The sequence below is a fragment of the Pleurodeles waltl genome, chromosome 3_2 (assembly GCF_031143425.1).
Source record: "Pleurodeles waltl isolate 20211129_DDA chromosome 3_2, aPleWal1.hap1.20221129, whole genome shotgun sequence".
Classification (NCBI taxonomy): Eukaryota; Metazoa; Chordata; class Amphibia; order Caudata; family Salamandridae; genus Pleurodeles; species Pleurodeles waltl.
This window is the reverse complement of record NC_090441.1, coordinates 1,718,490-1,742,688: the sequence shown is the minus strand read 5'-3', so window position 1 is coordinate 1,742,688 and position 24,199 is coordinate 1,718,490. Positions and strand designations below refer to the sequence as shown.

The 24,199-nt window shown below is 44.0% G+C and overlaps 1 protein-coding gene across 2 annotated transcripts in view; it reads right to left on the bottom strand.

Annotated features, from left to right (window-relative positions):
* The window catches only part of USP32 (ubiquitin specific peptidase 32), a 941,828-nt gene that overhangs the window by 523,285 nt on the left and 394,344 nt on the right, over positions 1-24,199 (bottom strand). For both annotated transcript variants that reach the window (XM_069226537.1, XM_069226538.1), the window contains exon 6: positions 1,225-1,356. In XM_069226537.1, the coding sequence (XP_069082638.1) occupies positions 1,225-1,356 (132 nt within the window). The remainder of the gene's footprint in view (positions 1-1,224; positions 1,357-24,199) is intronic.

Below are 24,199 nucleotides of genomic sequence, written 5' to 3'. Positions count from 1 at the left end.
CTGCAGCTGCAACATGCGCAGTACTATGGCACTTCAAAAGTTTACAGCAATCAGTAAATGTGCTTGAGCTGCCATGTATGTGTTACATGAAAAGCTATTTGCACAAGATCACACAGCTGATGCTAACAAACTGACATGTCCCGTACCTTCCAATCACCATGCAATCATAGTGAACCATTTCAGTAAAAATAGCACAATATCTGAGTCACCAGAATACTGCCCACATGTTGAATCAAATGCTGTTGCTTCACTGCAGATCTATTCAATCTTGGACCTTTACTTCACTGCCTATTCACGGAGCTGTAAATGTGAACCCAGAGAAATTTGAGACCAGCAACACCTGCCCTTTTGAGTCAAGGCTATCTGTTGATACAAGTTCATGGCTTCTTTGTCACTGCAGTTACTTCTACAGTGGCTTCTTGATAATGAAGACACCATGCTGTCAAGAAAAGAGCACTTTTGCTCAAGTACCTTAACATCTGCTCATTACCAAGTGGTCATTGCAGCTCAGTATTCCTTCGGTGAGGAGACATCTTTTCCTTGCCCACACTCATCACTGTGCTGCTCCTGCCCAGCAGCCAGGAAGGAGGCAAGTTCTTTAATTCAATTTGGTCTTTTAGGTTAATTGCTACATCCTTACAGGTCCGGTTAGGGCTCGCCTTCCTCCAAATGCGACCAAGCACCCAGGTTTACCCCAGCACACGGACACCAACATTCCATGCATCATCACATTCTCGCAGCATCCATGCTCAACTTTCTACCACAGTGATTCCTAGCCTGTGTTCTGGGGACCGCTGGGGGCCCGCAACTGATCAGAAAATTAAATAATATTAACAGATTAGCTCCCCAGCTTTCAGTAATGACACAGTGGGGGGTCCACGCATTCCAATAATGATTCAGTGGGGGTCCGCGGATTCCAGTAATGATAAAGTGGGGGCCCACAAAAGTCAAAAGGTTGGGAACCACTGTTCTACAGCATACCCACTCAGCCATGCATATCAACTCAGTGATCTGTTTCGCTTTCTTTGTCAACGTGTCATTCATGGAAGCTGCTTCAAATCTTCGAACAGCAAAACATTATTTCAACATCAATCAAAAAATGGCTGCTTAGTGTTTACGTGACAACTACAACCTGCATCAACTTTATGACAATAAAAGGTCACCACCATAAAAGAAACATATTACGCAAACATTCACAGACAAGCATAAGTAAACTCGGCATACCTTCACTCAAAGACACGTGAATAGGAGGCGACACCAAAGGGCCAAAAGTTTCAAGATCAAAACGTCCGGTTCTCGACTGAGCCTTTAGCAACCAATAGCGCTTTTCAAGGTCGATTATGTCAGATTCTTCCACTGTAAAAATAAAGAAACAGTAATATTAATTAATGGCAGGGCAGCAGTACTCATCTAAAGTGCACACAGTCAACGTGGGGCCTTCTTTAGGAGATTGAGATGTTCACAGGGTTGTCATTTACACAGCATCAAACAAGTCAATCAGAAATACTGTACATGTTTTAAATCAGGTCTTGGTAAAAAGGACCAGTTCATAGCACCAAATGCACCCTTGCGTCGGAAAATGGATATGAGGTTGCATTTTGCGCTATGAAAATAGCACAGCCAAATACCACTCTGTGCCTTCACATACTCTGCAGAGATTAAAATTGTATTTGCTGCAGAGTATGCAAAGGCACCAAGGGGTATGCAGTTGTTTCTAAACTTTAGAAACCAATAGATAATTTAATTCCACCTGCAGGGCGGCAGAATTTAATTAATCAGTAATTCCACGTTACAACAGTAATACAGAATTACCAAACTGCCTTCGATTCTGCCAGCGGATTTGAAACCTCCACCAGGGCCTAAAAACACACAGATCATCATCTTCAGGCAGAGATGCAAATCACCGCCCATACTTTGATTCTTTTTTCATGAACTGGGCCCTAACTATTCGAAAATAATGCACTGCAAAACAAAAGTACAAGAGGCAAGTTATATTGATAAACTAATCTTCAAAACTGAATATTGTTTAAAGGGAGAAAATAATTAAGGATCAAGAATAAGTAACATGGGTGCATACAGACTGACAGCTTAAAAAACACCTGAGAGGAGCTTTAAAGAAAGAAAAAACAGAACACAACCAGCCTCCCCCCCCTTCTACCCAGCCCCAGATACTAGCCTGTAAAACACTAAGCGCGATTAGTCGACTGTAGAGAATGAATCAGAGAACACAGGAATTCAGCTAGGAAAGGCCAGAAGAAAGAAAATGAGAGAGGGTCCAAAACAGCAAAACAAATAGTTCTCACCTAGTTATTGGGTTTGCCAATGCCTTTTAGCAATGTTGTGCAACAGCACGGCTGTGAAGCATGGCTAAAAGTAAAGTAAATAAATGGGTTCACTGTGACATGGCATTTTTGTTTTCTTCTGGCAGGTGGGCAATGGGAGGGAGAGGAGAAAGGGAGGGAATGGGACAGTGAAAAAAAAATACTATGGCGTGGCCAGCGCTGGCCTCTTACTAGTGATTTTTTTCTTAAGGTTGGTGGGGAGAAGATAATACTGGAAGGGTGTCGGTAGAAGGGATAAGGCAACACTTACGGCAGGGGTGTTGGAGGGAAAGAAGCAACAAGAGCGCAGGGTGGGAGAGGAAGAAGCAACAGAAGCACAGGGTGAGAGGGAGAAGAAGCAACAGAGGCACAGGGGTGGGGGAAGAAGAAGCAGCAGGGGGTAACAGCAGCAGGGACGGTGGGAGGGGAACAAGCAACAGATAACAGGTGAAGGGTAGGAGGGGAAGAAGTAAATAAACTAGTTTCTGAAACACACCACAAGAAGTGGATGGATAGTGGAAGGACACTGATCAAGCAAAATCAATTGGTAGCGGATCTATGCTCCCCACAAAAGAAAAAGAAGTGAAGCTGATACGACCTGACCAATTAGGAGTCAGCAAACAAGAGTGACAAGGAAGTCAACAAATAGTCAGCAATATACAAGCTCCAAGCAAGCCCCTTATAGTAAACAATACAGCTCACAGTGACAACACATGCGCTGTTGGCAGGCAAGACCTAAAAAGCATGGGTAGAGGGTAGAAATAAGAGAGAGACTGAGGTGGGCAGGGATAGAAGTCCAGAAAAGCAGGATCTCCACAATAAATTAATCAAGCAGTGGCAAAGCCAAAAGATCTCATAATTGAGATCTACTGGCTTTGTCAATGACTTGTAGCGATTCTGTATAGCATCTCCAATGCAGTTCAGCATGGCTAAAAAGGAAACAAACAAAAAAAGCATTATGCTATGCCCACAGCATTCAGTAGGCATCTGCACCTTGCATGTGGGCGCTTGCAAAATGGCACAGGCACTTTCTTTATTTTCTTTTTATTTACTGATCAAAGATGGATAGGTGAATACAAAAAAGATATGAAAAAGTGGTTCCCCCCCTCAAAAGTAGGTCGGGGGAAGCAACAGAGAAGGCCCGGGTGGGAGACTGCAACATGGAGGGAGGTGAAATCAACATGGAGGGAAGGGGGAGAAAGCATCCTAGGACATAAGTAATTAAGCCATGCCCAGGGGAGAGACAAACAGAAGAAGAGAAATGAGAGCCCTCACAAGCAGATGAATAAATAGCAAGCATATGAGAACGACAATAATACCAACAAATGGTAAGAAATGGGATGGGATTTAAGCCCACTGTAAACTGACAATAGGTCTTTTTTATAAAAAAGCCAGCTTGTGCTGTCTGGTAGATGAGACCTTTAATGAAAACTTTAAAAAGAAAATCATATAATGATTAAGGCCACATTCACACATTAAATTAAGATATGTACGGCAACTCCCGTTACCATACACACCGTAAATTAGAGGTTCACAGTCATTAATGCATGTCCCGCAATTTTCCCAAGGTCCAACGTAAAACAGTCCACTCTTTCACTGTAATGTAAGCACCCATAGGTGGCAGAATTGTACTTCAACCAGACAAAAGCAGGAAATGAAGAAAAATGCTCCACTGGAAGGAACCAAAATTCACCCTGAGTATATTTTACAGAATGGTAACAATAAGTCGAAGGACAACAACACTGACAAGCCACACCTAGTACAAGATTAGACTAAGAACCTCTGATTTGTTGTATTCACGTTCAACAGCACTTTCCTCAAGAAAATTAAGACGTTCGTTCTTAATACGACGTCAACAAAACCAAAAACTACAAATGACAAGGAAACGTTCAGGAGGACAATTATAATTAAGCACTTCGGGAACTGCTAGAAAAGGACTTCACTTTTCAGTGACTACAATTCATCGTTCGTTTATAAAGAAGAAGTTACCAAATAGCTGGAAGTGTTCTAACTAAGTACACATTGCTAAAGTCAAACCAGCTGAATATTTATAAACTGATTGCGCTTCCAAATAAACTAACACTGTAAAACCGCATCAGAACCGGAAGCCACGGGATCTTCTTCCAGCGTCCTGCACCTCACCTTGAAGATATAACCCGGCAATAGGGTATATTTTAGCCCCGTTCTGAAGTTTAAATATGTTAATGTTTGCGTATTTTCACCGTGCAAATTCCCCCAGACTTTACCTGGGAATCCCGATTTGTAAACTGAATAAGATCCACTGTGGTAATCGGGAAACAATCTATGATGCAGGCTTCTGGATGAAGTGACAATGCAGCATTTTCAAACAAAAAAATGCGCCTGAAAAATATGCAAATGTCATGTACTTAATAACAATGGTTTTATATTGGGCACAGCCGTGTAGCTCCAGCTGGTTGAGAGCTTTAAATTCATGTCACTTTCCTAATCGGATTTGAAACTTCATCTCCGCAGCTTGGTTAAACCTCAAGCGTAAAGATGTGACATTAAATACAATCACAAGCTTGATGCCAGAGTGAGAAGTCGAGTCATTTGTCTGTGCGCGGCAGATGTATTTATGAACGTAACTTTATGCAACAGCGCCTCACGGCTATGTTGGCTGCTGCTTGAGCCGTTTGTGCTGAGGCTGAAGATGGTTTGACCTGCAGCTCAGAGATCTAACTTCGAGAGGCATCAATGCCCTCTGTAATGGCTGGAGGCTTTTGGCAGCAGGGCAGGTACCGAGCACGAAATGGTCTTGTATTTTGATGTGGACGATGAGGACGGCTTGTGGCCCTTGGTTTAGGAATAAATATTTCAGAGGCATCATAAATTAATGGGGGACGGTTTGCGTTTAGGAGTTTCAATAAAATCAGCCACAGGCTATTCAGTAATCTGTCACTATATATTTTCCATGTCTGCATATTTTGGCAGGTAAGGAAGGTATGGTTGGCTGGAGTGGCGATTTCAGACTGGGGTGCAGAAGGGAACCAGCTTATGCAGCCTTAGAGGCATTTCTCGAGAAAGCAAAGCGGCGTGAAGAAAGCACTGACTGCAACTGTTAGCCTTCCCTGGACAGAAGTTTGTGAACTGACTTAAGTACTAGGGTAGTTTGTATTCTCTTCTTTAGGTTTACACACATTTTTAACACTGTTTTGCAGAATTTCTTAGTCTCAGTTTTTGTCAGTATAAACTATCCACTAGTAAAGCAGTCATGCCTCAAGAGCATCAGCAGTCTTCCAAGATGTATCCCATGATCAGGGTGGAGCACGGGACGAATTCCTCTAAGTGCAGAGTTGGTACTTTACACGCTTGACAACTGTGCCGACATGAGGGGGTAAAAGATAGTTCATTTTCCAATACTATAACGAGGCTCCTCGTGCTAAGTCCTGGAAGGGGGCCTTGCGCATGTTCTCTGGCCAAGTTAAAGGGGGGAGATTTTAGTTAGCTTGCACATAGCATAGTCTTACAGCCACAAAGCGACGGATGACACCGTTCTGTCACTGAGTGACAAATAAGGTCTAGGCATTTTGAGAGGTTATTTAGATATCTTTTCCCCAGCTGGAAGAGCAACTGGCTATTTTCTGAACACATTTTCAGTTTTAATACCCTGAGATAGTGCTGTACTTGACAGTGGTGTGGCATCAGCAGAAACTCTGGAGATGAGTTGCCAGAGCCGAGCTGCTGCATAGAGTACCACCAACTGGCACAATGCATTGATTTTGAGAGCTGTTTTAGTGTTGCTTGCATTTCGTATTACCTATACGCTCCAGCAAGCACCACTCCACCGGTGGTTTTATCAGTTATTATTATCATTATATATCATGGACGGGTTTTTTGTGTGTTTTTTTGTTTATTTTATTATAGTGTGTGAGCCCTTTTCTTGGAGTCTCTAGCCAGCAGATATTATTGTCCTTTACCGCTGGTGTTCTGTAGCCACAACACTACTGTTCTCCCCTTTAGCACCTGGCTTTCTTAGGGTCATTAGGTCAAGCAGTCCACTGCTTACTGTAGGCGGTGGAGTAAGAGAAACACACTTGCCTTCATTACAAATGGGCTGGAGCAATTTCCAAGGTAAGATTCTGCTTTACCGAGTGGCCTTGGGTCCCAACACATAGAAGTGACAGGTGCGGGAATACTGGGCCCAGCTTCACCAGGTGCAGAAACGTACTTGGAGAAGCACTGGGGCCCTGAGTTGAGGTAGGAAGCAGAGGCTAATAAACCCAGTCCGCCACCAACATCCTTCCACATCACATGCTCACCCCAGAGTTTAACTTGCTTGCCCACGCCCTTCTGAACATCGCAACACAATTCACTTTGACCCTCACTCACATTTACCATCTTCTCACCGAATATAGTAAGAGTGAGTGGAAAATTCCCCACAATTGAGAACATCCTAGTAACTGAGTCAAGCAGGTTAATCCCTATTCTTCAGAATGCAAGTCAAAATGCCCAGCATTAGGAGTTGCAATGCCACCCGGAATCAATCATTTCATCAACTTAACTCTCGAAAATCATAACGAGGCAATCAGAGCATAGTTAACAGAGCAAAGCAAAGTTAATAAAGCTACATATAGAGTCAGTTCCTTGCTTTTGAAACAAAAAACTGTAATACATATGTGGATAGAACACTAGACAGAAAATTAGGATAAACAAAACAGACATGGATAACATCTTACTAAAAACGCACCATGTGGGCCTGTGGCCGATTGTATCCAGTGTAAGATTTTCATGAAGGCTGCTGCAATACTTCGTGGTGCAACAAGTTAAAATTAAAGAACCTTGTAAAAGAATTGAGTAACAAAACAGCTCAAATCAGTGTTCTGGAAAGATGCTCTTAAAATGACCAAAGTGCACAGCGCTACAATTAAAAAACAAATGGTGTGTAGCCTGCAGCAAAGTACTTTGTTTTTTGTGCAAGAATGTTCATTAATTCTCCCTGAAACTGTGATGAACATTTCCAGATTCTCTGGACTACTCAAAGGACATAGTACCCACCCACATTTGGCCAACAAAACGTTTCCTTTTGGGTGACTTTGTGATGCTTGCGGGGGTGACCAGTGCCCAGTATTTTGTACCTCAAACGAGGGCAAGAGTGTACTGTTGCCAGCTGAACAGTACCAGAGCCACTGGATAACCTGTTATGACCATAGCTAGTCAACTATCGGTATACCCTGGAAACCCCCTTTTTAAGTGATGGGCTGGCATCTCAGGGTGCATGCTAGAACCCATCCAGTGTAGTCAACATTTTCAACTGATGGGAACATTCATAGGATTGAGGCATCTACTGAGGCCAGCGATGGCACCAAGACAAATCTGGGGACACAGTCCTGACAGGTATTCAAATGTAGATATCTTCTAAACGACTTCCAATGGTTCAAGGATCAAGGCAACCTCCTGTAGCTACCCAAATGGATCGCCAAAACCAGGGAGTGAAGTTGAGCAAACTTTAAGACTTTAGAGAGCAACTACAGTGTGCAATACCAGCTCCTATGGTACAAGGAGAATTAGAAACAAAGAAGACTCACTCTTAATGTAATACTGAAGGAGAGGAACATTCCGTGGTCTCAGATATCAGTATGCAGTTGATTGTTCATCCTGCAAATAGAAGGTGATCTTGTGCCTCAGGGCAGTTGAAATCCAATGGGTTGTCCCTCATAATAATTCCTTTTTGCAGCTGCAGTTCAGTGATTCCATCTGGATGCTGATCTTCCTCACCACGAAGTTCAGGGTTCAAGAGAGACTCCTCTAGTATAGCTAACCCTCCTTGATCTTCGACAGCTTCTCATCCGTACCATTGCACAGCTTTGCATGAGTTGAAAAACAAATGGTGAACAAAGTACTTGCAGCAGGGCGGCGCAATGAGGACAAATAGCCAGTGGTCAGATGTTATGGTGATTTTTATTAGGTGTAAGGTTTCACACTTAGTTCTGTATTTCCCGTGTGGAAGATGAACGTTCCCATTTGATTCTTCTCCTTTTTTTTTTTTTTACAGGACTTCCAGGAAACGCATGTGGGGAAAAAGTGATAGAGACACAGGTAAGTAGACTGTCCTTTACTTGACGCTACTACTTCCCCTCCCCTTTTCCCTCCTTCTTTCTTAGTCTCAGTCTGGCTTTCTTTCTGTTCTGCTTTCTGTACTTGCCGTCTCCTCCTCTTTCTTTCCTCTCTCTCGTCCTGCCTTCTTCTGTGCAAGTTTGTTTCTCTATAAGGGTTTCCTGGTCTTCTTTACCTCCCCCCACTGTTCACCTTCTTTCCTTCTTTAGGGAGTCGGTCTGGTTGCCCTGTCTCCTTCTCTGCTTTCTCTCTTTGTCTATGGGGTCGCTGTTTCACTTCTGTGACGTTACTGCCATTATTACTTGTAGATAGGTCTTTACTCAGATCCTGTATCTACCCTGGTTCCTTCTCCTGTCTCCTCCCTGGCCTGTGGGTCGGGGAATAATAACTTCAATACACCCTCCCGGGTCTGTTTAAACTACCCGACTTGGTCACTGGGTCAAATGTAACCAACAGAAAACTGCAAACACTGCCATCAAAACGGGGTTGCTAAACCAAAACTACACAAATAAAACAAAAGAACGAAAAACCTTCTCTCACCTCTCCCGAAACTCCACTTGTTTGTGTTCCCTTCCTCCCTCCCTCCCTCTGATTTAGGGCAGCCACGCACCTGAAAAGTCCACGCTTTTCCCCAAGTGTGGCCGGAGCTTGCGCTGGGCGCATCCCTCGCCGCTGGGTGGGGCAGTCTGGTCGTCGGTAGGAACTCCTTCAGTGGCGCCCGTAGTGTGGTCTTCTCTCTCGTCCTCAGTGTCTCCGCCCTCTGTTCCGGTGCTCTCCCTCAGTGTCTTCCACTCGCTCGCGTCTACCACCTCGGCCGATCCTTCTGCCTTTTTGAACCGGGTGACAGCGCGAAATGGTTCCCTCTCCTCTCCGTCACCCAGACGCAAAAGGGGATTGGTTGCCGCACACTGCACTTCAGGGTCGGAAGTGGCAGTGCAATCTCTCTCTACATCATATGGTGGGTCCGCTTGCGGCAGCAACGGCCCGTGACAGTACTCTTCAGAATACCAAGTACATATCCTTCCTAAGTGTCCAAGTCTGGCTAATCCAGATCACTGCAGCATTCAAACTCTTAGTGTGGGAGGGAGGACTCCTCCAATCCTGAAGATGCATTACCTCAAAAGTGATCACCCTGTGCCGGGATCATGGAGCACTACAGTCGCTCATGGACTTGTTTCAATTAGTCGTGGTGGAATTGGTATGGACATTAGAGAAAAGGGCAAGTTCTCTGAGAATGCAGACACTACCATGAAGAGGGGATGGATAATTTCCTTGTCAGTTCCCTGGTGCCAGGGGTAAATTTGGCTACTTCAAGAGGCTGGGGGGCTACATTCCTCACCTACAGAAACAAATGGATGATGGATGGGGACAAAGGAATGCGTAGGTGCAACCATGGCAGGAATGTGTATGCACCCTCCATGCATGTCACAGACATGATGGAGGCAAAAGACTGGCTGGGTAAGACTGCACTGGCTTTGCAAGGAGGGGGCAGTAGGTCTTACCACCATAGTGGTGAAGTTATGAAGGCCTGTGCTCTCAACTACTAATATGGTTCCTAACAGTCGGTCGTTCATAGCCTGAGGAAAGGAGACTACAAGGGTACAATTTGGGATCCTTTTCGCCATCAAAGTGATGCTCTAATGTCTCACATCACTGCAAATGAGATAATGCTCAGTGGAATTGCGTATATGTTGAACTGAAATTGAAAAACAGGCACAGGGCGAGCTGAATTGGCTGAAGGCATAGCAGCATTGCCTTACAAGGCTACGCAGTTGATTTTCATCCCAACAGTATATGTTCGCCTTTGCCATGGATGGTTGCATACAGATGGTAAGCAAGCTGCCTTTTATCTTTAAACTAGAAACAGAAGGAATACAGGTCAGATGCTGTAACCTGCATGTGGCTTAAGCCCTGAACGTTGTGGCACAGGCTGTTAGAACTAAAGACAAAAGGAAAATGCAGGAGGAAAATAAAAAAAGAGGGGCAGGAACCCTCACAGTACAGTACATTTGAGTAAGAACGAAGCAAAAAACCCTTCTGAAGCAAAAAGAAACTTGCAAGGGTTTGCACCCACACGCAGGAAGGCATGGTACTAGTCATTCATACATCTTTATCAGAAGTGAGACCTGAAGAATAAGTTACTTACTTGTTCTGGTGGATACAGTATCTACCAGTGGATTCCTCACCTCTTGAATATTCTCATGCACCAGCATTCCACAAAAACTTTTCTCCATAGCTCTCCCACATCGACAAGGATGTCTCAATACCACAGCTCTGCACGCAACTGTGTTGTCACTGAAGCCATAAGAAGTTCTCGTCAGCATGCTGATGACAGTTTCCACCTACTTTTTTCATGCCTTCGAGGTGAAAGAGTGAAACCACCATAACAGATGCAAAAACAAGTTGCAAACCAAATACAAAAACAAACCAATATGTATATGCCTTAAGAAATATATACATAATATACAAATAGATTCCTTTTAGGTGTACACAAAGAGGCAACAGGGAGGCAGGTGGGTCAGTGGGGAACCCACGGGTAGATACTGTATCCACCAGAAAAAGAGTTATTGAAGGTTAGTAACTTGCTTTTCTGATGGATACATCTACCTGTGGATTCCTCACCTTTTGAATAGAAACCCCAAGCAGTCCCGCATTCGGAGGTGGGTGCATGTCTGCCTATATAAAAAAATCTTGCAAGACAGAACTGGCAAGTGACCGTCCCTCCTCTCCTCGAAGTCCAAGCAGTAATGCTTCTAACAGGTATGGAGGGAGACCCAAGTTGCTGAATTACAAATGTCAACAACAGGGACACCCATAGCCAAAGCAGACATTGAAGACTTAGCTCTGGTGGAATGAGCTCTGATACCGTCCGGTGGCTTCTTGTTAGCCATAGCTTAGCAGATCTTAATGCAAAGGATGATTCATCTTTACAGTGTCCTCTTGTGGATCCCCTTTCCTTTCATCTTGTCAACATACCCCACAAAGAGCTGATCATCAAGTCTGAACTCTTGTGTTCTGTGTATGTATAGACTGACCGCTCTCTTTGGGTCCAAGCAATGAAGCCTTTTCCCCTCCTTAGAAGGATGAGGAAAGAGGAAAAAAAATAGGAAGGGAGATAGACTGGCTCACGTGGAAGGGAGTTAACACCTTTGTCAGGAAAGCAGCTCTGGTTCTTAACACCAACTTATCCGCAGAGAAAGTTGTGAAAGGAGGCTAGTACTAAGGGCCTGCAATCTGCTGACCCCCCTAGCACACGTTATCGCCACTAGGAACACTGTCTTGAAAGTGTGTAACCTCAAAGGACAACTATGTAAGGGTTCAAATGGAGAACCCATTAAAAAGTAAGAACTAAAGATCCCACTGAGGCATTATAAACAGAGTGGGAGGATATCTATTAGTAAGTCCTCTAATAAACCGTAACACTATAGGGAACTTAAACAGGGAGGGTTGGTCAGGGAAACATAGGAAAGCTTTAAGGGCAGACAACAATGCCTTAAGTGTTGCAATTGCACAATAGTAGGATCGACCTTCAGGACTGGAAACATCGCTCCATTCTGAAACATCGGAATCATAGCCTGAATGTCTTGAATCCCCTGGTTAGGATGATAGGCACGATTCACTGTAGTGTCCAGTACTGCCCCTATGAACAGGGTGTGCTGAGAGGGCTCCAAGTGACACTTGGGCACATTCATGGAAAAGCCCCGGTTGTACAACAACTGAGTTGTTGACTGCAAGTGATGCCACACCAACTCTGGAGTCTTGGCTTTAAGCAGCCAATCATCCAGGTAAGGGAATACCTGTATTCCCCACCGTCTGAGATGTGCTACAACCAGTGCCATTAACTTCGTGAAGACTCGAGGTGCAGAAGACCAAACCGAAGGACAGCAAACTGATAACGTTACGACCCCACCATGAAACGGAGATACTTCCTGTACGTTTGCAGAATGGGGATTTGAAAATACGCATCCTGCAAGTCGATTGAAACCATCTAGTCTTCCTAGTCCAGCGCAAAAAGCAAATGTGCAAGGGCCAGCATTTTTTATTTTTTCTGCTTGAGGAACCAATTAAAAATCCTAAGATCCAGTATTGGATGCAAGCAACTGTCCTTTCTGGGGATCAGGAAGTAGTGCGAGTAAGATCCCTGGCCCTGTTACTGCTCGGGAACTAACTCCACTGTACCTTTCAAGAGTAGAGTTTGGACTTCCTGCTGAAGCAAAAGGAGATGGTTCTTCAGAACAAAAACATTGTCGAGGAGGGAAGGGAGGGGAAATCTCCTAGAAGGGTAGGGCGTATCAATTTTCTACAATACTCAATACCCACAGGTCCAATGTTATGCACCTCCACTGTAGTAGGAAATGAATCATCCGACATCCCACTGGTAAAGCATGCTCCAAGATGACAGAACTAGGGCTGCTTTCCTGTAATGTTGGCCTGGGAGGAAGAGGAGGAGGAAGGCTGATGGGTGGCTCCTTGCTGTCTCCCTTTGCCGCACCCTCTGTGTGATTTGTATAGAAGATTGGTTGACTGTTGCTGCTGGAACTGTTGTCTGCCATGAAAGGAATAGTTCCGGCCATACCCCCCGGAACGTATGAAATGGCCAGTAATCCTTAGTCTGGGCTTAAAGGCCTAAATACCTCGCCGTTGCTTTGCTGTCCTTAAATCTCTCTCAGGAAGAATCAGTTTTGGCGGCAAACAGTCTTGCACCATCAAAAGGCAAATCCATTAGAGTGGCTTGCACATCAGGCAAACATCCGGATCCTCTGAACCAGGTGTGCCTTCTCATAGAAACTGAGTTTCCCATCGTCCTAGCCACTGAATCAGCTGTATCCAGGTTCAACTAGATGGCTTGTTTTGCTGCCTGACTATCATTCAAAAGCTCTGCAAAGTGACCCTGTACATCCTCAGGCAGTTTTGGAACTACAGCCCTGGCAGAATCCATCAGGGCATGAATATAACAGCCAAAAAGACACAGGGCTTTGGCAGATTTCAAAGCCATCCTCCCGAAGAAAAAATCTTCTTCACTAACTGTTTCATTTTCTTCGACTCCCTGTCAGCTGGAGATGTTGAGAACGAGCCTGGAGTCAATTTTGAAGAACAGGTAGCATGCACCACCAAGCTTTCAGGTGTTGGATGACTGCTTAAAATCAGAGGATCCCCGGTGCAGTCTTGTTCCTTCTGGCAATGGGACAAGACACTGCCGGAGTCAACAAGGGATTCTACCAAATGTCTAACATAGGTTCAGTCAAAGCCTCATTAGAAGGCGAAAGTGATTTTGACACTGAAGCAGAAAAATGAAGGACCTCTGTCAGTAAATTAGGCTTAGGTTTAACTGTAGGCAGGGACAACGACAGCATGGCAGCAGCATTCCTTATCACCATGTGACATGAAGTGACCTCAGGAGGAGGCATGACATTTGGTGACAACAATTCCCATTCTGGGGAAGCGTCCAGACCACTTGCCACATCCAGTCCTTCCAAATCAGGATCATGCAACAACATTTCTCCTTAATTCAAATCAGGAACCTGCTGTGGACAGAAATACTGTTCTTCCTCCAGAAGCCATTGAAGTTGTCTGAGGGATTTATGCCTAGGCTCCAGCAACAGAGTGGGACTTGGACATTGGAGCGGCCGAAACCACAGGTACTGGAGTCCAATGATGCAACGCCAGCATGGAGCCTTCCGACGCCAGTGCAGGCGTAATCGGTGCTAATGATTCCTGACAGTGTCAGTCGGAGAAAGAGGCATCTTCCTCTGCACTGGCGAAGGCCAGAGTAACTGGGCCATCGGCATGAAAGGCAGTAACGGAGCCTGCTGATATGGCGCTGAGGAACCTCCCAAGGAAAAAGACATCAGGCCCACAGGCACACCTGATGGAGTCATGGTTTTGGTAAAAATGCTATACATGGCATTGAGGAAGTTGGAAGGATCAGTTCCAGGAACATGGAAGGCTGGATACTCTTACTCCTGTCAATGAGGCTGAGGGAGAACTGGAGTCGGAGGGACCACTTCTGACTCCGGACCAGGAGGCAAAGGTGAAGTAGATGGTCTCACTGGACTCGAAGGCACAGTTGGTCCAATGACTAGGGATGGACTCGGAGAGCCTTCAGTCGATCTTGGATGCGAAGATACTGGCGTCAGAGAAACATCTCTCGAAGAACGATGTTGGGAACTGTGGTGCCGCTTCTTGTTGAGATTCCTCTACAATGACTTTGAGGAGTGGGGAGACGACGACGACTTCGAGCGAGACCATGACTTCTAACAACTTCTCTTCCCTTTCCTGTGTCTCCCTTTGTTTCAAGGTCTTCGGGTTCATTTTCTGACACGAAGAACAGGCGTCGTAGTTATGGTCAGAGCTGAGACACCAAAGATAGTCATCATGAGTGTCCTTGTCGACATCTGGCCCTCGCCACACTCAACAAGGCTTGAATCCAGACTTCCTCAGTGGAGACATTGTTGCATAAAAACAGACTATGCTGATCCTATTACCAGAAACACTGTAACCAACAGTAACCTAAGGGAGAGAGGAAAAAAACATTACGTGTCAAAGGCAAAGAAAAAAGGGAACTAACGTCAGCTCGCCGATGTTGACTTCTTATGGCGCCAGTGACGTCACATGGAGTCGCATGCAGAGCCATGCTACTGTGACATCCTCGTCGACATGGGAGACCTATGGAGAAAAGTTTTGGTGAAATGAAGGTGCATGGGGATATTCAAAAGGTGAGAAATCCACAGGTAGATGTATCCATCAGTACTGCTTTTTAAAACTGTCAGGTAGCATGAGACCCAGAGTTTGGGAATAGGAGCAAGCCAGGATCTAGGAGTAAAAGAGCATACTTTACTTTAATAAGGTGCACACTGTGAGTTAATATGCCTCACTGTTCTAAGGTTTCAGTGTCAGGGAGTGGAGACAGGTGGAGGGTAATGGTGTCCGAGTCCTCTATGGTGGTGAAAGCTATCTCACACGGTTTGCCTATGGGTCTCAGGCCAGCACAGGGAGCAAAAGGGAAATGTCCATCATAACGACCCGCCCGAGGACAGTAGTGGGCGCCATTGACTTCTTGCTATCTTCAATCACAGTGCCCCTGTAAAGTCCTAAATGCCACCTACGTTCAGGTAGGAGCTGCACTTTTTCCATGCACGACTGAGAATAAAGTGGGTGTCTGCCAAGTGCAGCATGCGGTTTAGAGTCTTGCACCAAGTCTCATGGGAACAGAAAGCCTCTTTGAACAGACAGGTGTCGCCTTTCCTGCCGATGCCACATTCCACTGCCATACGTGCTGAAAACCACCACAAGTTATTTGTTTACTTGAGTAGAAGAAAATGTTCTGTACAAAAACAGACACGCCGAACTAGGTTCCTGATATTAAATTATGAATGTAAAGAAGTTCATTTTGATTTACATTGCCTTTTATTATCGCGAGTTCTACTCCTTAATTTAAAACAATGTTTATACAAACGAAACTGGATTACTTGTGAAATTAAGAGGGCAAAATTCCCTAGGCAAAGCAAAGGACACCGTTGAAACAACCATCAGTATAGCAAGCGGATCAGTTTAGCAGACGCCTAATTGAATTAGAATTAGCGTTAACAAGTAACAAGGCAGAAGAAACCAAGTATTTCCAGCAAGCGAGGGACATGATTACTGCCCTTCATGCATCACCAAACTTAAGACGACTGAGAAAAAGTACTGATGCGCACGAGTGTCCGGATCATCTGAAAACAGATCTTCTCTGACTGCCAGTTATTTAACACTAAAAATAAATAATGACACGTCTTACTATTGTTGGCAGGAGCGCCGTTTGCACAGACCAGCTACCTACATGTACTTCCCGCACTCGCCCACATTTCATTTGCATTTTAGAAGTGTGGTCTTTGTTATGTCAAAATAAAAAGGCATTTCATTTATACCACGTCAGATTGTGAACCATATAAATGACAAATAATGTATTTCACAAGTTTCTATTTTTAATAAAAATTCCTACTGCTTACGGACAAAACATAAAATAGGTTAATTATATTCATTGACTAAATGCGACATATCCCATCTGAAATATAATTACATGCAAATTATTATAAACTTTAAGAGACATCATTTTATTATTGTTATTATTATATTGGTTAGCAAGGCATCAGGACCAATTATAAAATACAAACTCCAAGTACAAAGACGGGAAGCCACGGTACTGCTGATCAGGCATTAAGAGGTTAGATTGTCCATGCATGAAGACCTGGGTTCCTTGTTGGAAAATGGTGCACTACAAAGCGCATTAAGTCAGAAACATAAGCTAAAACTGGGTAATAACTAATTTTACAGATGTTGAAACAAATTAGTTTTTTAACGTATGTTGTGCCAGTTAAGATTAAAACGGGCCAACTCTTACAATCTCCTTGAAAGACAAGTGAAGGCAAATTGCTCATTTAAAAAGAATGCTGGATCAGTACTGGAAGTTAAAAAGTGATAGGATTTAAAAGTCACTTTCCATCGCTAGGATGGAATTGGGGATTGTTCCCCACCAAATATGTTTGGGTAACCTTAGTTGCAGCAGTGGGGCATAGCAGAACATACTGGTAGAGTTTAGTTTAGTTTGCTGGATTTATAGACCGCATGGCTACCCTCAAGGCATCCCAGCGCTAATCCAGGACCCAGAAGAAACCAAAATGGGACTATGATGAGAAAAATAAAGCCTTCAGTTTTCCACGAAAAGATAGTTCAGATTGGTCTTGTCAAAGTTTCAAGGGGAGGGAGTTCCATATATTGGCTGCTCTACAAGCAAAAGATCTGCCTCCCCATCTTGCTTCCTTAACACAACAAGTGTTAATTAGGACATTTGATGAAGATCTAAGCGTTCTCTGAGTATTGTAGAGTGTTATGATTCGTCTAAGAAGAGACGCACTCTTATTCTGAAGGGCTCGGTGCACAATACACATGGCTTTAAAGTTAATCTGTTGTTGAATAGGAAGCCAGTGAAGGGAAACTAAGGCTGACTTGGCAGAAAGATGTCGGGGAATGTTGATGAGTAAGTGGGCAGCTGCATTTTGTACTACCTGCAATCTCTGTAATACATAAGTAGGAGAGCTCAGGAATAGAACATTCCCATAGTCTAGACTTGACAGTATAAGGGCCTGAATAATAAGTCTTTTGGCGAGAAAAGGAAGAAGCCTAAACATTTTCCTCATCATTCTTAATTTGAAGCAGGTGGTAGAGAGTTTTTTTGAAGTGGCATTCCTTTGTAAGGCGAGAGTCCAGCCAAAAACCTAAACTTTTTATGGTTTCTTTTGGCGGGGGGAGATCTTTAAGCCTTTCTGGGGTTGGAGTAGGGGACTTAAGTACGGAAAAATTCCCAACCAATATTACCTCAGTTTTTTCGTCATTAAGTTTAAGCTTGCAGTCGGCCATACATCTGGCAACATCTGATAAACAGGAAGATAGAGAGGCCTGTTCGGAATGACATTAGCAGAGAAGGAGCAGACAAGCTGAGTGTCATCTGCATAGGATATTAGGGATAAGCCATAGGGTCCCACGATCTTAGCCAGTGGGGACATATAAATATTAAAAAGAACAGGGCTCAGGAAAGAGCCTTAAGGAACCCCACAAGTAAGAGAAAAAATATTGGAAAGGAATGACCTATCCAGGACTTGGAAGGACCTGTTTCCAAGAAGGAGGAAAGCCATTTAAAAGTGTTACCCACAAATCCTGCTTGGGATATTCTTTGAAGCACGATCTTGTGATCCACTGTATCAAATGCGGCGCTCAGATCTAATAGAACGATTGTTGCAAATCCACCTGCATCAAGTCGTTGACGAGTGTCTTCTGTCACGGCCAAAAGGGCAGTTTTAGTGCTGTGTTATGGTCTGAAGACCATTTGGGTGGGATGAAGAAGCTTTTGTTATTCAAGGAAGCCTGTCACTTGCTTATTAACATGATTTTCAATTATTTTGGATGCTATAGGGAGAAGAGTAATAGGTCTATAATTATTAAGTAGAGATGCATCCAGCCTAGGTTTTTTCAATAAAGGCTTGATAACAGCATGTTTCCAATTTTGCGGTAACTGAGGGAGTCATTAAGAACATTGGTTAAGACAGGCACTATGACATCCGCACCTAAGGCTAGTATAGATGGACGGGCAGGGTCCAGAGGAGACCATGAGTTTATATTGCACAGATAGTTCCCTACTGATTCTCCAGTCAGAGGCTGAAAGACTGAGTGGGTCTGAGAATATGAAATTCATCCTGAGGAGTCAGCTTGACCTCTGGGGAGGAATTATTAGAAAAGGTAGCCTGAATGTCAAGAATTTTCTCTTGAAAGAAACGTGCCAGATTATAACTGTGTTCTTTAGAGGCTTCCGTTAGATTAGTAGGAGACAGTTCATGAATGATTTCTTTGAAAATTAAAAATTCTCTTCGGGGGAGTTGGAGGATTGTTCGATTCTAGTGGCATAAAACGCTGCCTGTGCGGATTTAATTTCTATGTGGTAAGATCTAATTGCTTTCCTATATTCAAGTTTAGAGGCTTCAACATAAGTTTTCCTCCATTTCCTTTCCAGCTGCTTACACTCCTTTTTTGAGTGCTGCAGCTGAGGAGAAAAACAGGGTGATTTCTTTTTGTCAGCATTTTTAAGGACAGTCTTAGTCGGTAGTATAATGTCCAAAGAGTTCGAGATCCATTTATTGAATCTCTCTGCTGAGCATGGCTCAGTAATGAGAAAGGTAGAACAAGAATGTTCTATGGTGTATATCCAGTCCCTACGCTCAATTGTGACCATTGGCGCAAAGTCACCTTATTAAGCAGTTGGTGTACCAGGGCGGAGGACGTGGGGGGGCGTAAGCGGGATTAAAAAAATGATCAGACCAGAGCAGGGGAACAGGAGGCTTTAGAAGGTTACTAAACACTAAGTCAATTGTGTGACCTTTGGTATGGGTAGGTCCATCTATCAGCTGTGTAAGATCTAGTGTTGCCAGATCAATAAGAAGGGCTTTACCGGCAGTATTGTGAGCCTCCTCTATATGGATATTAAAGTCCCGCCGAATGGGGACGTTGGGGTTTCTGCAGGCAAAATTTGCTGCCAATTCCGGTAGGGCCTGTAAGAATGTCCCATAGGGACCAGGATGAGAAAATAACAGTATTCCAGAGAAAGTGAAAGTAGCACTAATTGTTAAAGAAATAACAGGCTTTCACTGTCCAGCAAAGCCAATGGTTGAGTGAGGCAGTTAATCGACTTTTTATAGATAATTGCAACTCCTCCACCCTTAGAATGGGGTCTATCAAGTCGATGTACTAAGTAGTTCTCGGGGAGGGTCATGGCACATCCGGAGAGGAGTCCTCAGATAACCATGCTTCTGTTTTAAATAAGGCTTCTGGGGCATAGTCATTTAACAGTTAGTAAATTCGTAATTTGTGGGCAGGCAAGGAGCGGCAGTTAACTAGTAGAAGTTTCCCAACGTGTTCTGAGACTTTCCTATGAAATGGTAGGTGTTTAAGCTGTGGGGTTCAATGACAATTATTGCATGTTTTAATAGGGAAGTCAGGATTAAAAAAAGTGTTGACAAGAATATATAGAATGGTTCATAATAGATAGAAGTTGGTTTACCGAATATACCAGCCTTTCTGGTTTACCATAAGTAGTATTTCTGGCCCCTGATCCCGGTTGGACACGGACGGGCACCCGACCGGGACCTGGATACAGTAGCATTGGCCAAAAACTAATGTCATTTTAAGCCAGTATTGGAGAATATTACAGTATTTTGTTTGCTTTCAAGAAATGTGAGGGTGTTAGAGGGGTTACTAAGAACAGTAGTTCCCAGTTGGACGTCTCCATGGAGCTCTAGTGAGCAAAAGAGGATATTTAGCCATCTCTTCAGAACTCAATTTCCAAAAACAGAGGGCATACAGTTAAATAGGTTATTCATGGGCCAAACGTTTCAAATTTGGTTAGAGATGCCATAGTGTAAATCATTAACATGCCTTAAATCATGAACGTTCATTCATTCACTTCGCCATCACACCCTCATTTGGAATTTGCTTTAGGCACTGTTGGTGAAGATCTTTGAAAACGTTCTTTGAATTAAATAAAGTACACCTCAGCATAATTATTTCACGTTGGCATTTTTTATGTAGCAGTGATGTGTTAGATCAGTCAGAAGATAACCATCTGAGATGTAACAAAATAACTATATTATCACAGAAATTTTCATTTACATTCTCGCATGTCCCTTTTCCATTCACTGAACCCTGTATATTGACAGTGTCTGCATAGGTAACTTCCCCATAACATAGCATTTCCATACAAGTGGCATGTTGTTTCTTCCATTTCAATGACTACACGGTTAAATCAAATACGTTATTTCTGTTGAGTGAGAGTAACGGATATCTTTCTAAAGGTGTTACACTATTAGGTTATCCGGTCTCTCACTATGAACGTCTTTTAGCTCCCATACCTACATTTCGATCTGTTGTGTTCAACAAGTACTTCAAAGTTTAAACATTTTGCTCTCGCTACACATTATGAAGCCCAGCCATCTACATCTAGGATGGCTCCATATTAACAAAAGTAGAGCCATGCAGGATATAGACATGCATCGTATGTCAGGCTGGTACTGATACTGCAACAGTGACACCTCCAAAGCAAACACAACAAGCATTTGCAATGCAATGGGGCTCGTATTTGCTTGAGTTAGAGCTATTGGGGTTATAAGTACAAAACCGGACTCTTCATGCCACATAAATTTGGTCAACCTTGCCTTATAATTTGGTCTTTTCCTACCACATAATTGCAGTGGCCCTGCATTAAACTAAAGCATTTCCCTTTACCTTCTTCCTCTATCTACAGCCAAAAATGAAAATGTTGCCATTTAGAATCCTAATTTAAATCTGCCATGCTAATTCCAATAGAATACCACTTTCAACACCTCATCATAAGAGTTGTTGGCTGGCTAGCACAATTCTCAACAAAAAAAAAAAGACACAAGATGGCCACGGAGTAACAAGAGAAATAAACTAGAAGAGTCACCCAAACATATCAAGAGTGTTCAAACAGTCATAGTGTAATTAGGATGTTAAGTTGGCCTGAATCATGGTCATAATTGCAATAAGGAGAGGTTAATAAAACATATACAATTATCGTATAGGCCCAATAAAGACCTTAATCAGAAATAAACGTTTCCCATTAGGCTGTAATGCTCAGAACAGCCTCTAAAGGATACCACCATGAAAACAGCATTTGTAAGAAACATGGTCATGTAACCATATAGTGAGCCCCTAGAGGACAAAACCACATGAAAAGAAAATGACCAAAAGAAATGCAATGTAGCCATATACTTAGCACCTAGAGGGCATAGTGCATCACCCATTGAAGGCTACTGCAATATTACAAACAAGACCCTTAAACACAAATTACTCTCACTTGTGAAACAAATCTTACAGCCATGAGAGTGGTTAAAAAGACACTGAGACCCTCATTTAGACTTTGGTGGTCTTTTGCCAAGAACGCTGTTGAAGCGGGTGTCAAAACACGGCCCGTGTTGGCGGTCTGTAGCCCGACGTATTACGAGGCACCAAAGGATTTCCACCCATAAACAGGAAGAAATCCGACACCGTCGCCCTGACAGCAGGTGAGAGGTGGGTCCACCGCCAGCACTGTCAAGCCGGAAGGTCTCCGCCCGCCATATTACGAGCAGTAATACGGCACGGTGGTGGAACCACTGACATCCATCCCCTCCTGGACGACCACCTCGACGTGGGCTGCTGTGCGGCCCAGATAGAAGGTCGGACCAACCGGAAGGGGTGGTTGTGTGTGTCGGCCGTGTGCGTGTATGTGTGCGAGCGTGTGTGTGTGTGCTTCAGAATGGGTGTGCGCATGTGTGTGTGTGTGTGTGTGTGTGTGTGTGTGTGTGTGTGAGAGAGAGACTGTATGCATGTGTGGTGGTGGGAGTGTGAATGTATGCAGAGGGGGTGGGGGTGTGTATGAATGCGGAGGGGGTGGGGGGGTGTGAATGTATACAGAGGGGGGGTGGGAGTGTGTATGAATGCTGAGGGGTGTTTATGCGTGTAGGAATGCGTAGGGGGTGTGAATGTATGCGGAGGGTGTGTGTATGGGTGAATGTATGCAGAGGGAGTGTGTGTGTGAATGTATGCAGGGTAGGTGTGTGTATGAATGTGGAGGGGTGCGTATGCGTGCGAGCGAGGGGGGTTGCATGTAGATTTGTGTATGTTTCAGTTCGGTTGGGTCGGGGTGCTTGTATTTTTATTCAGTTGGGCGGGGCAGTCTGGATGTATGCATGCAATTGGGTAGGGGTGACTGATGTATGCATGCGGTTGGGCAGGGGTGTGTGTCTGCAAGTGTGTGGGCGAGTGGTGGTGTGTGTCTGCAAGTGTGGGTGAGTGGGGGTGTGTGTCTGCAAGTATGAGGACGCTTGGGGGGTGTCTGCAAGTGTGTGGATGTGTGGGGATACGTGTTCCGGTGACAAGAATGGGGATTCCTGCCGCCAGGTGCGTTGCTTCCAGGGTTTTCGTGGTAGGGCAAACGCTGCGAAAAGCCTGGCGGTTTGCTGCCTTATAATACAGCAGTGGTCTTAGGCATGCTGCCGGCCTGGAGGAGCTCAACGTCAGCCGCGGCGGTTTGACCGCACCGACGGGACTGACAGTGCTGTGGCGGTTTGCCTCCGACCAAACCGCTGAACCCGTAATGAGGGCCTGAGTGTTGGGAGGGGTTATTATTTTGGAATCCCCACTAACCTAGAGTGGGGACCCAGAGAGCTAGACAGAAAGAGCAGGTTGTGGTGAATGTTTTGAAGGTGGTCCCATTGTCCTAGGACCACCACAGGCTGAGTTATAAGCAAAAATGTTCTGTAAAAGAATGCCCTGAAAAGCATTATGGGACTACCGAGTGCAGTGAATATTGTTGTATGTTGACTGTATTGCTCAGAACAGCCCCAAGAGAACACCACAATAAAATATAATTTGTAAGAAACATGGTCATGTAACCATATAGCTAGCCCCTAGAGGACATAAACACATGAATATAGAATGGCAGAAAGTAATACAGTACAACCATATATTTAGCCCATAAAGGGCATACTGCATTACATATTTTCAGGAATAGCAGGCCTACCGCAATACTAAGCCCCTTACAACACAAAGTACTCCCAGCTGTAAAGCAAAAGTTCCAACTATATGAGAGCTTAAAAGAGACTGAATGGTGGTAAGGGTTATTATTTTGGGGTCCCCACTAACCTAGCATGGGGATTCAGAGGTGACCTAAAGAGAAAGAGTGTGTTGTGCTAAACGTTTTGGGGGTAGTCCTACTGTCCTAGGACCACCACAGGGTGAGTTATGGGCAAAACAGTTGTGAAAAAGAATTCTTGCAAAGCATTATGGGTCGAGTTTTCCAGAGTGCAGTGAATATTGTAGTATTTCCTCTCCCGCTGTGCCAGGAGAGCCGCTTTCCCTTTGAGGATTTCTTTTTTACATAAAACATTTACCAATTTCAAGTGTTTTAAGGGAAGAGCCACAAGATATCACTCTGATTAGGTAACTGTGAACAATGTGACCAGCATCTGGAATAGTTTCAGGACAGCAAAATTTGTGTCCAGTTGGGGCCAAAAGAAAGGGGAGGGGGAAAAGACAAAATGTGTTTTTTGTTTTTTGCCAATAAATATGCAATATTTCACAAATTTACATAGCTTGCACACCTTCCTTGAAATTCACAAATCATACCCCAAATACAATGCTTTTAACTTCAAAATATTTCTGACAGTAAAAAAGAGGACTTCACACCAGTTCTTTACATGTCAGCACATTCACAATGA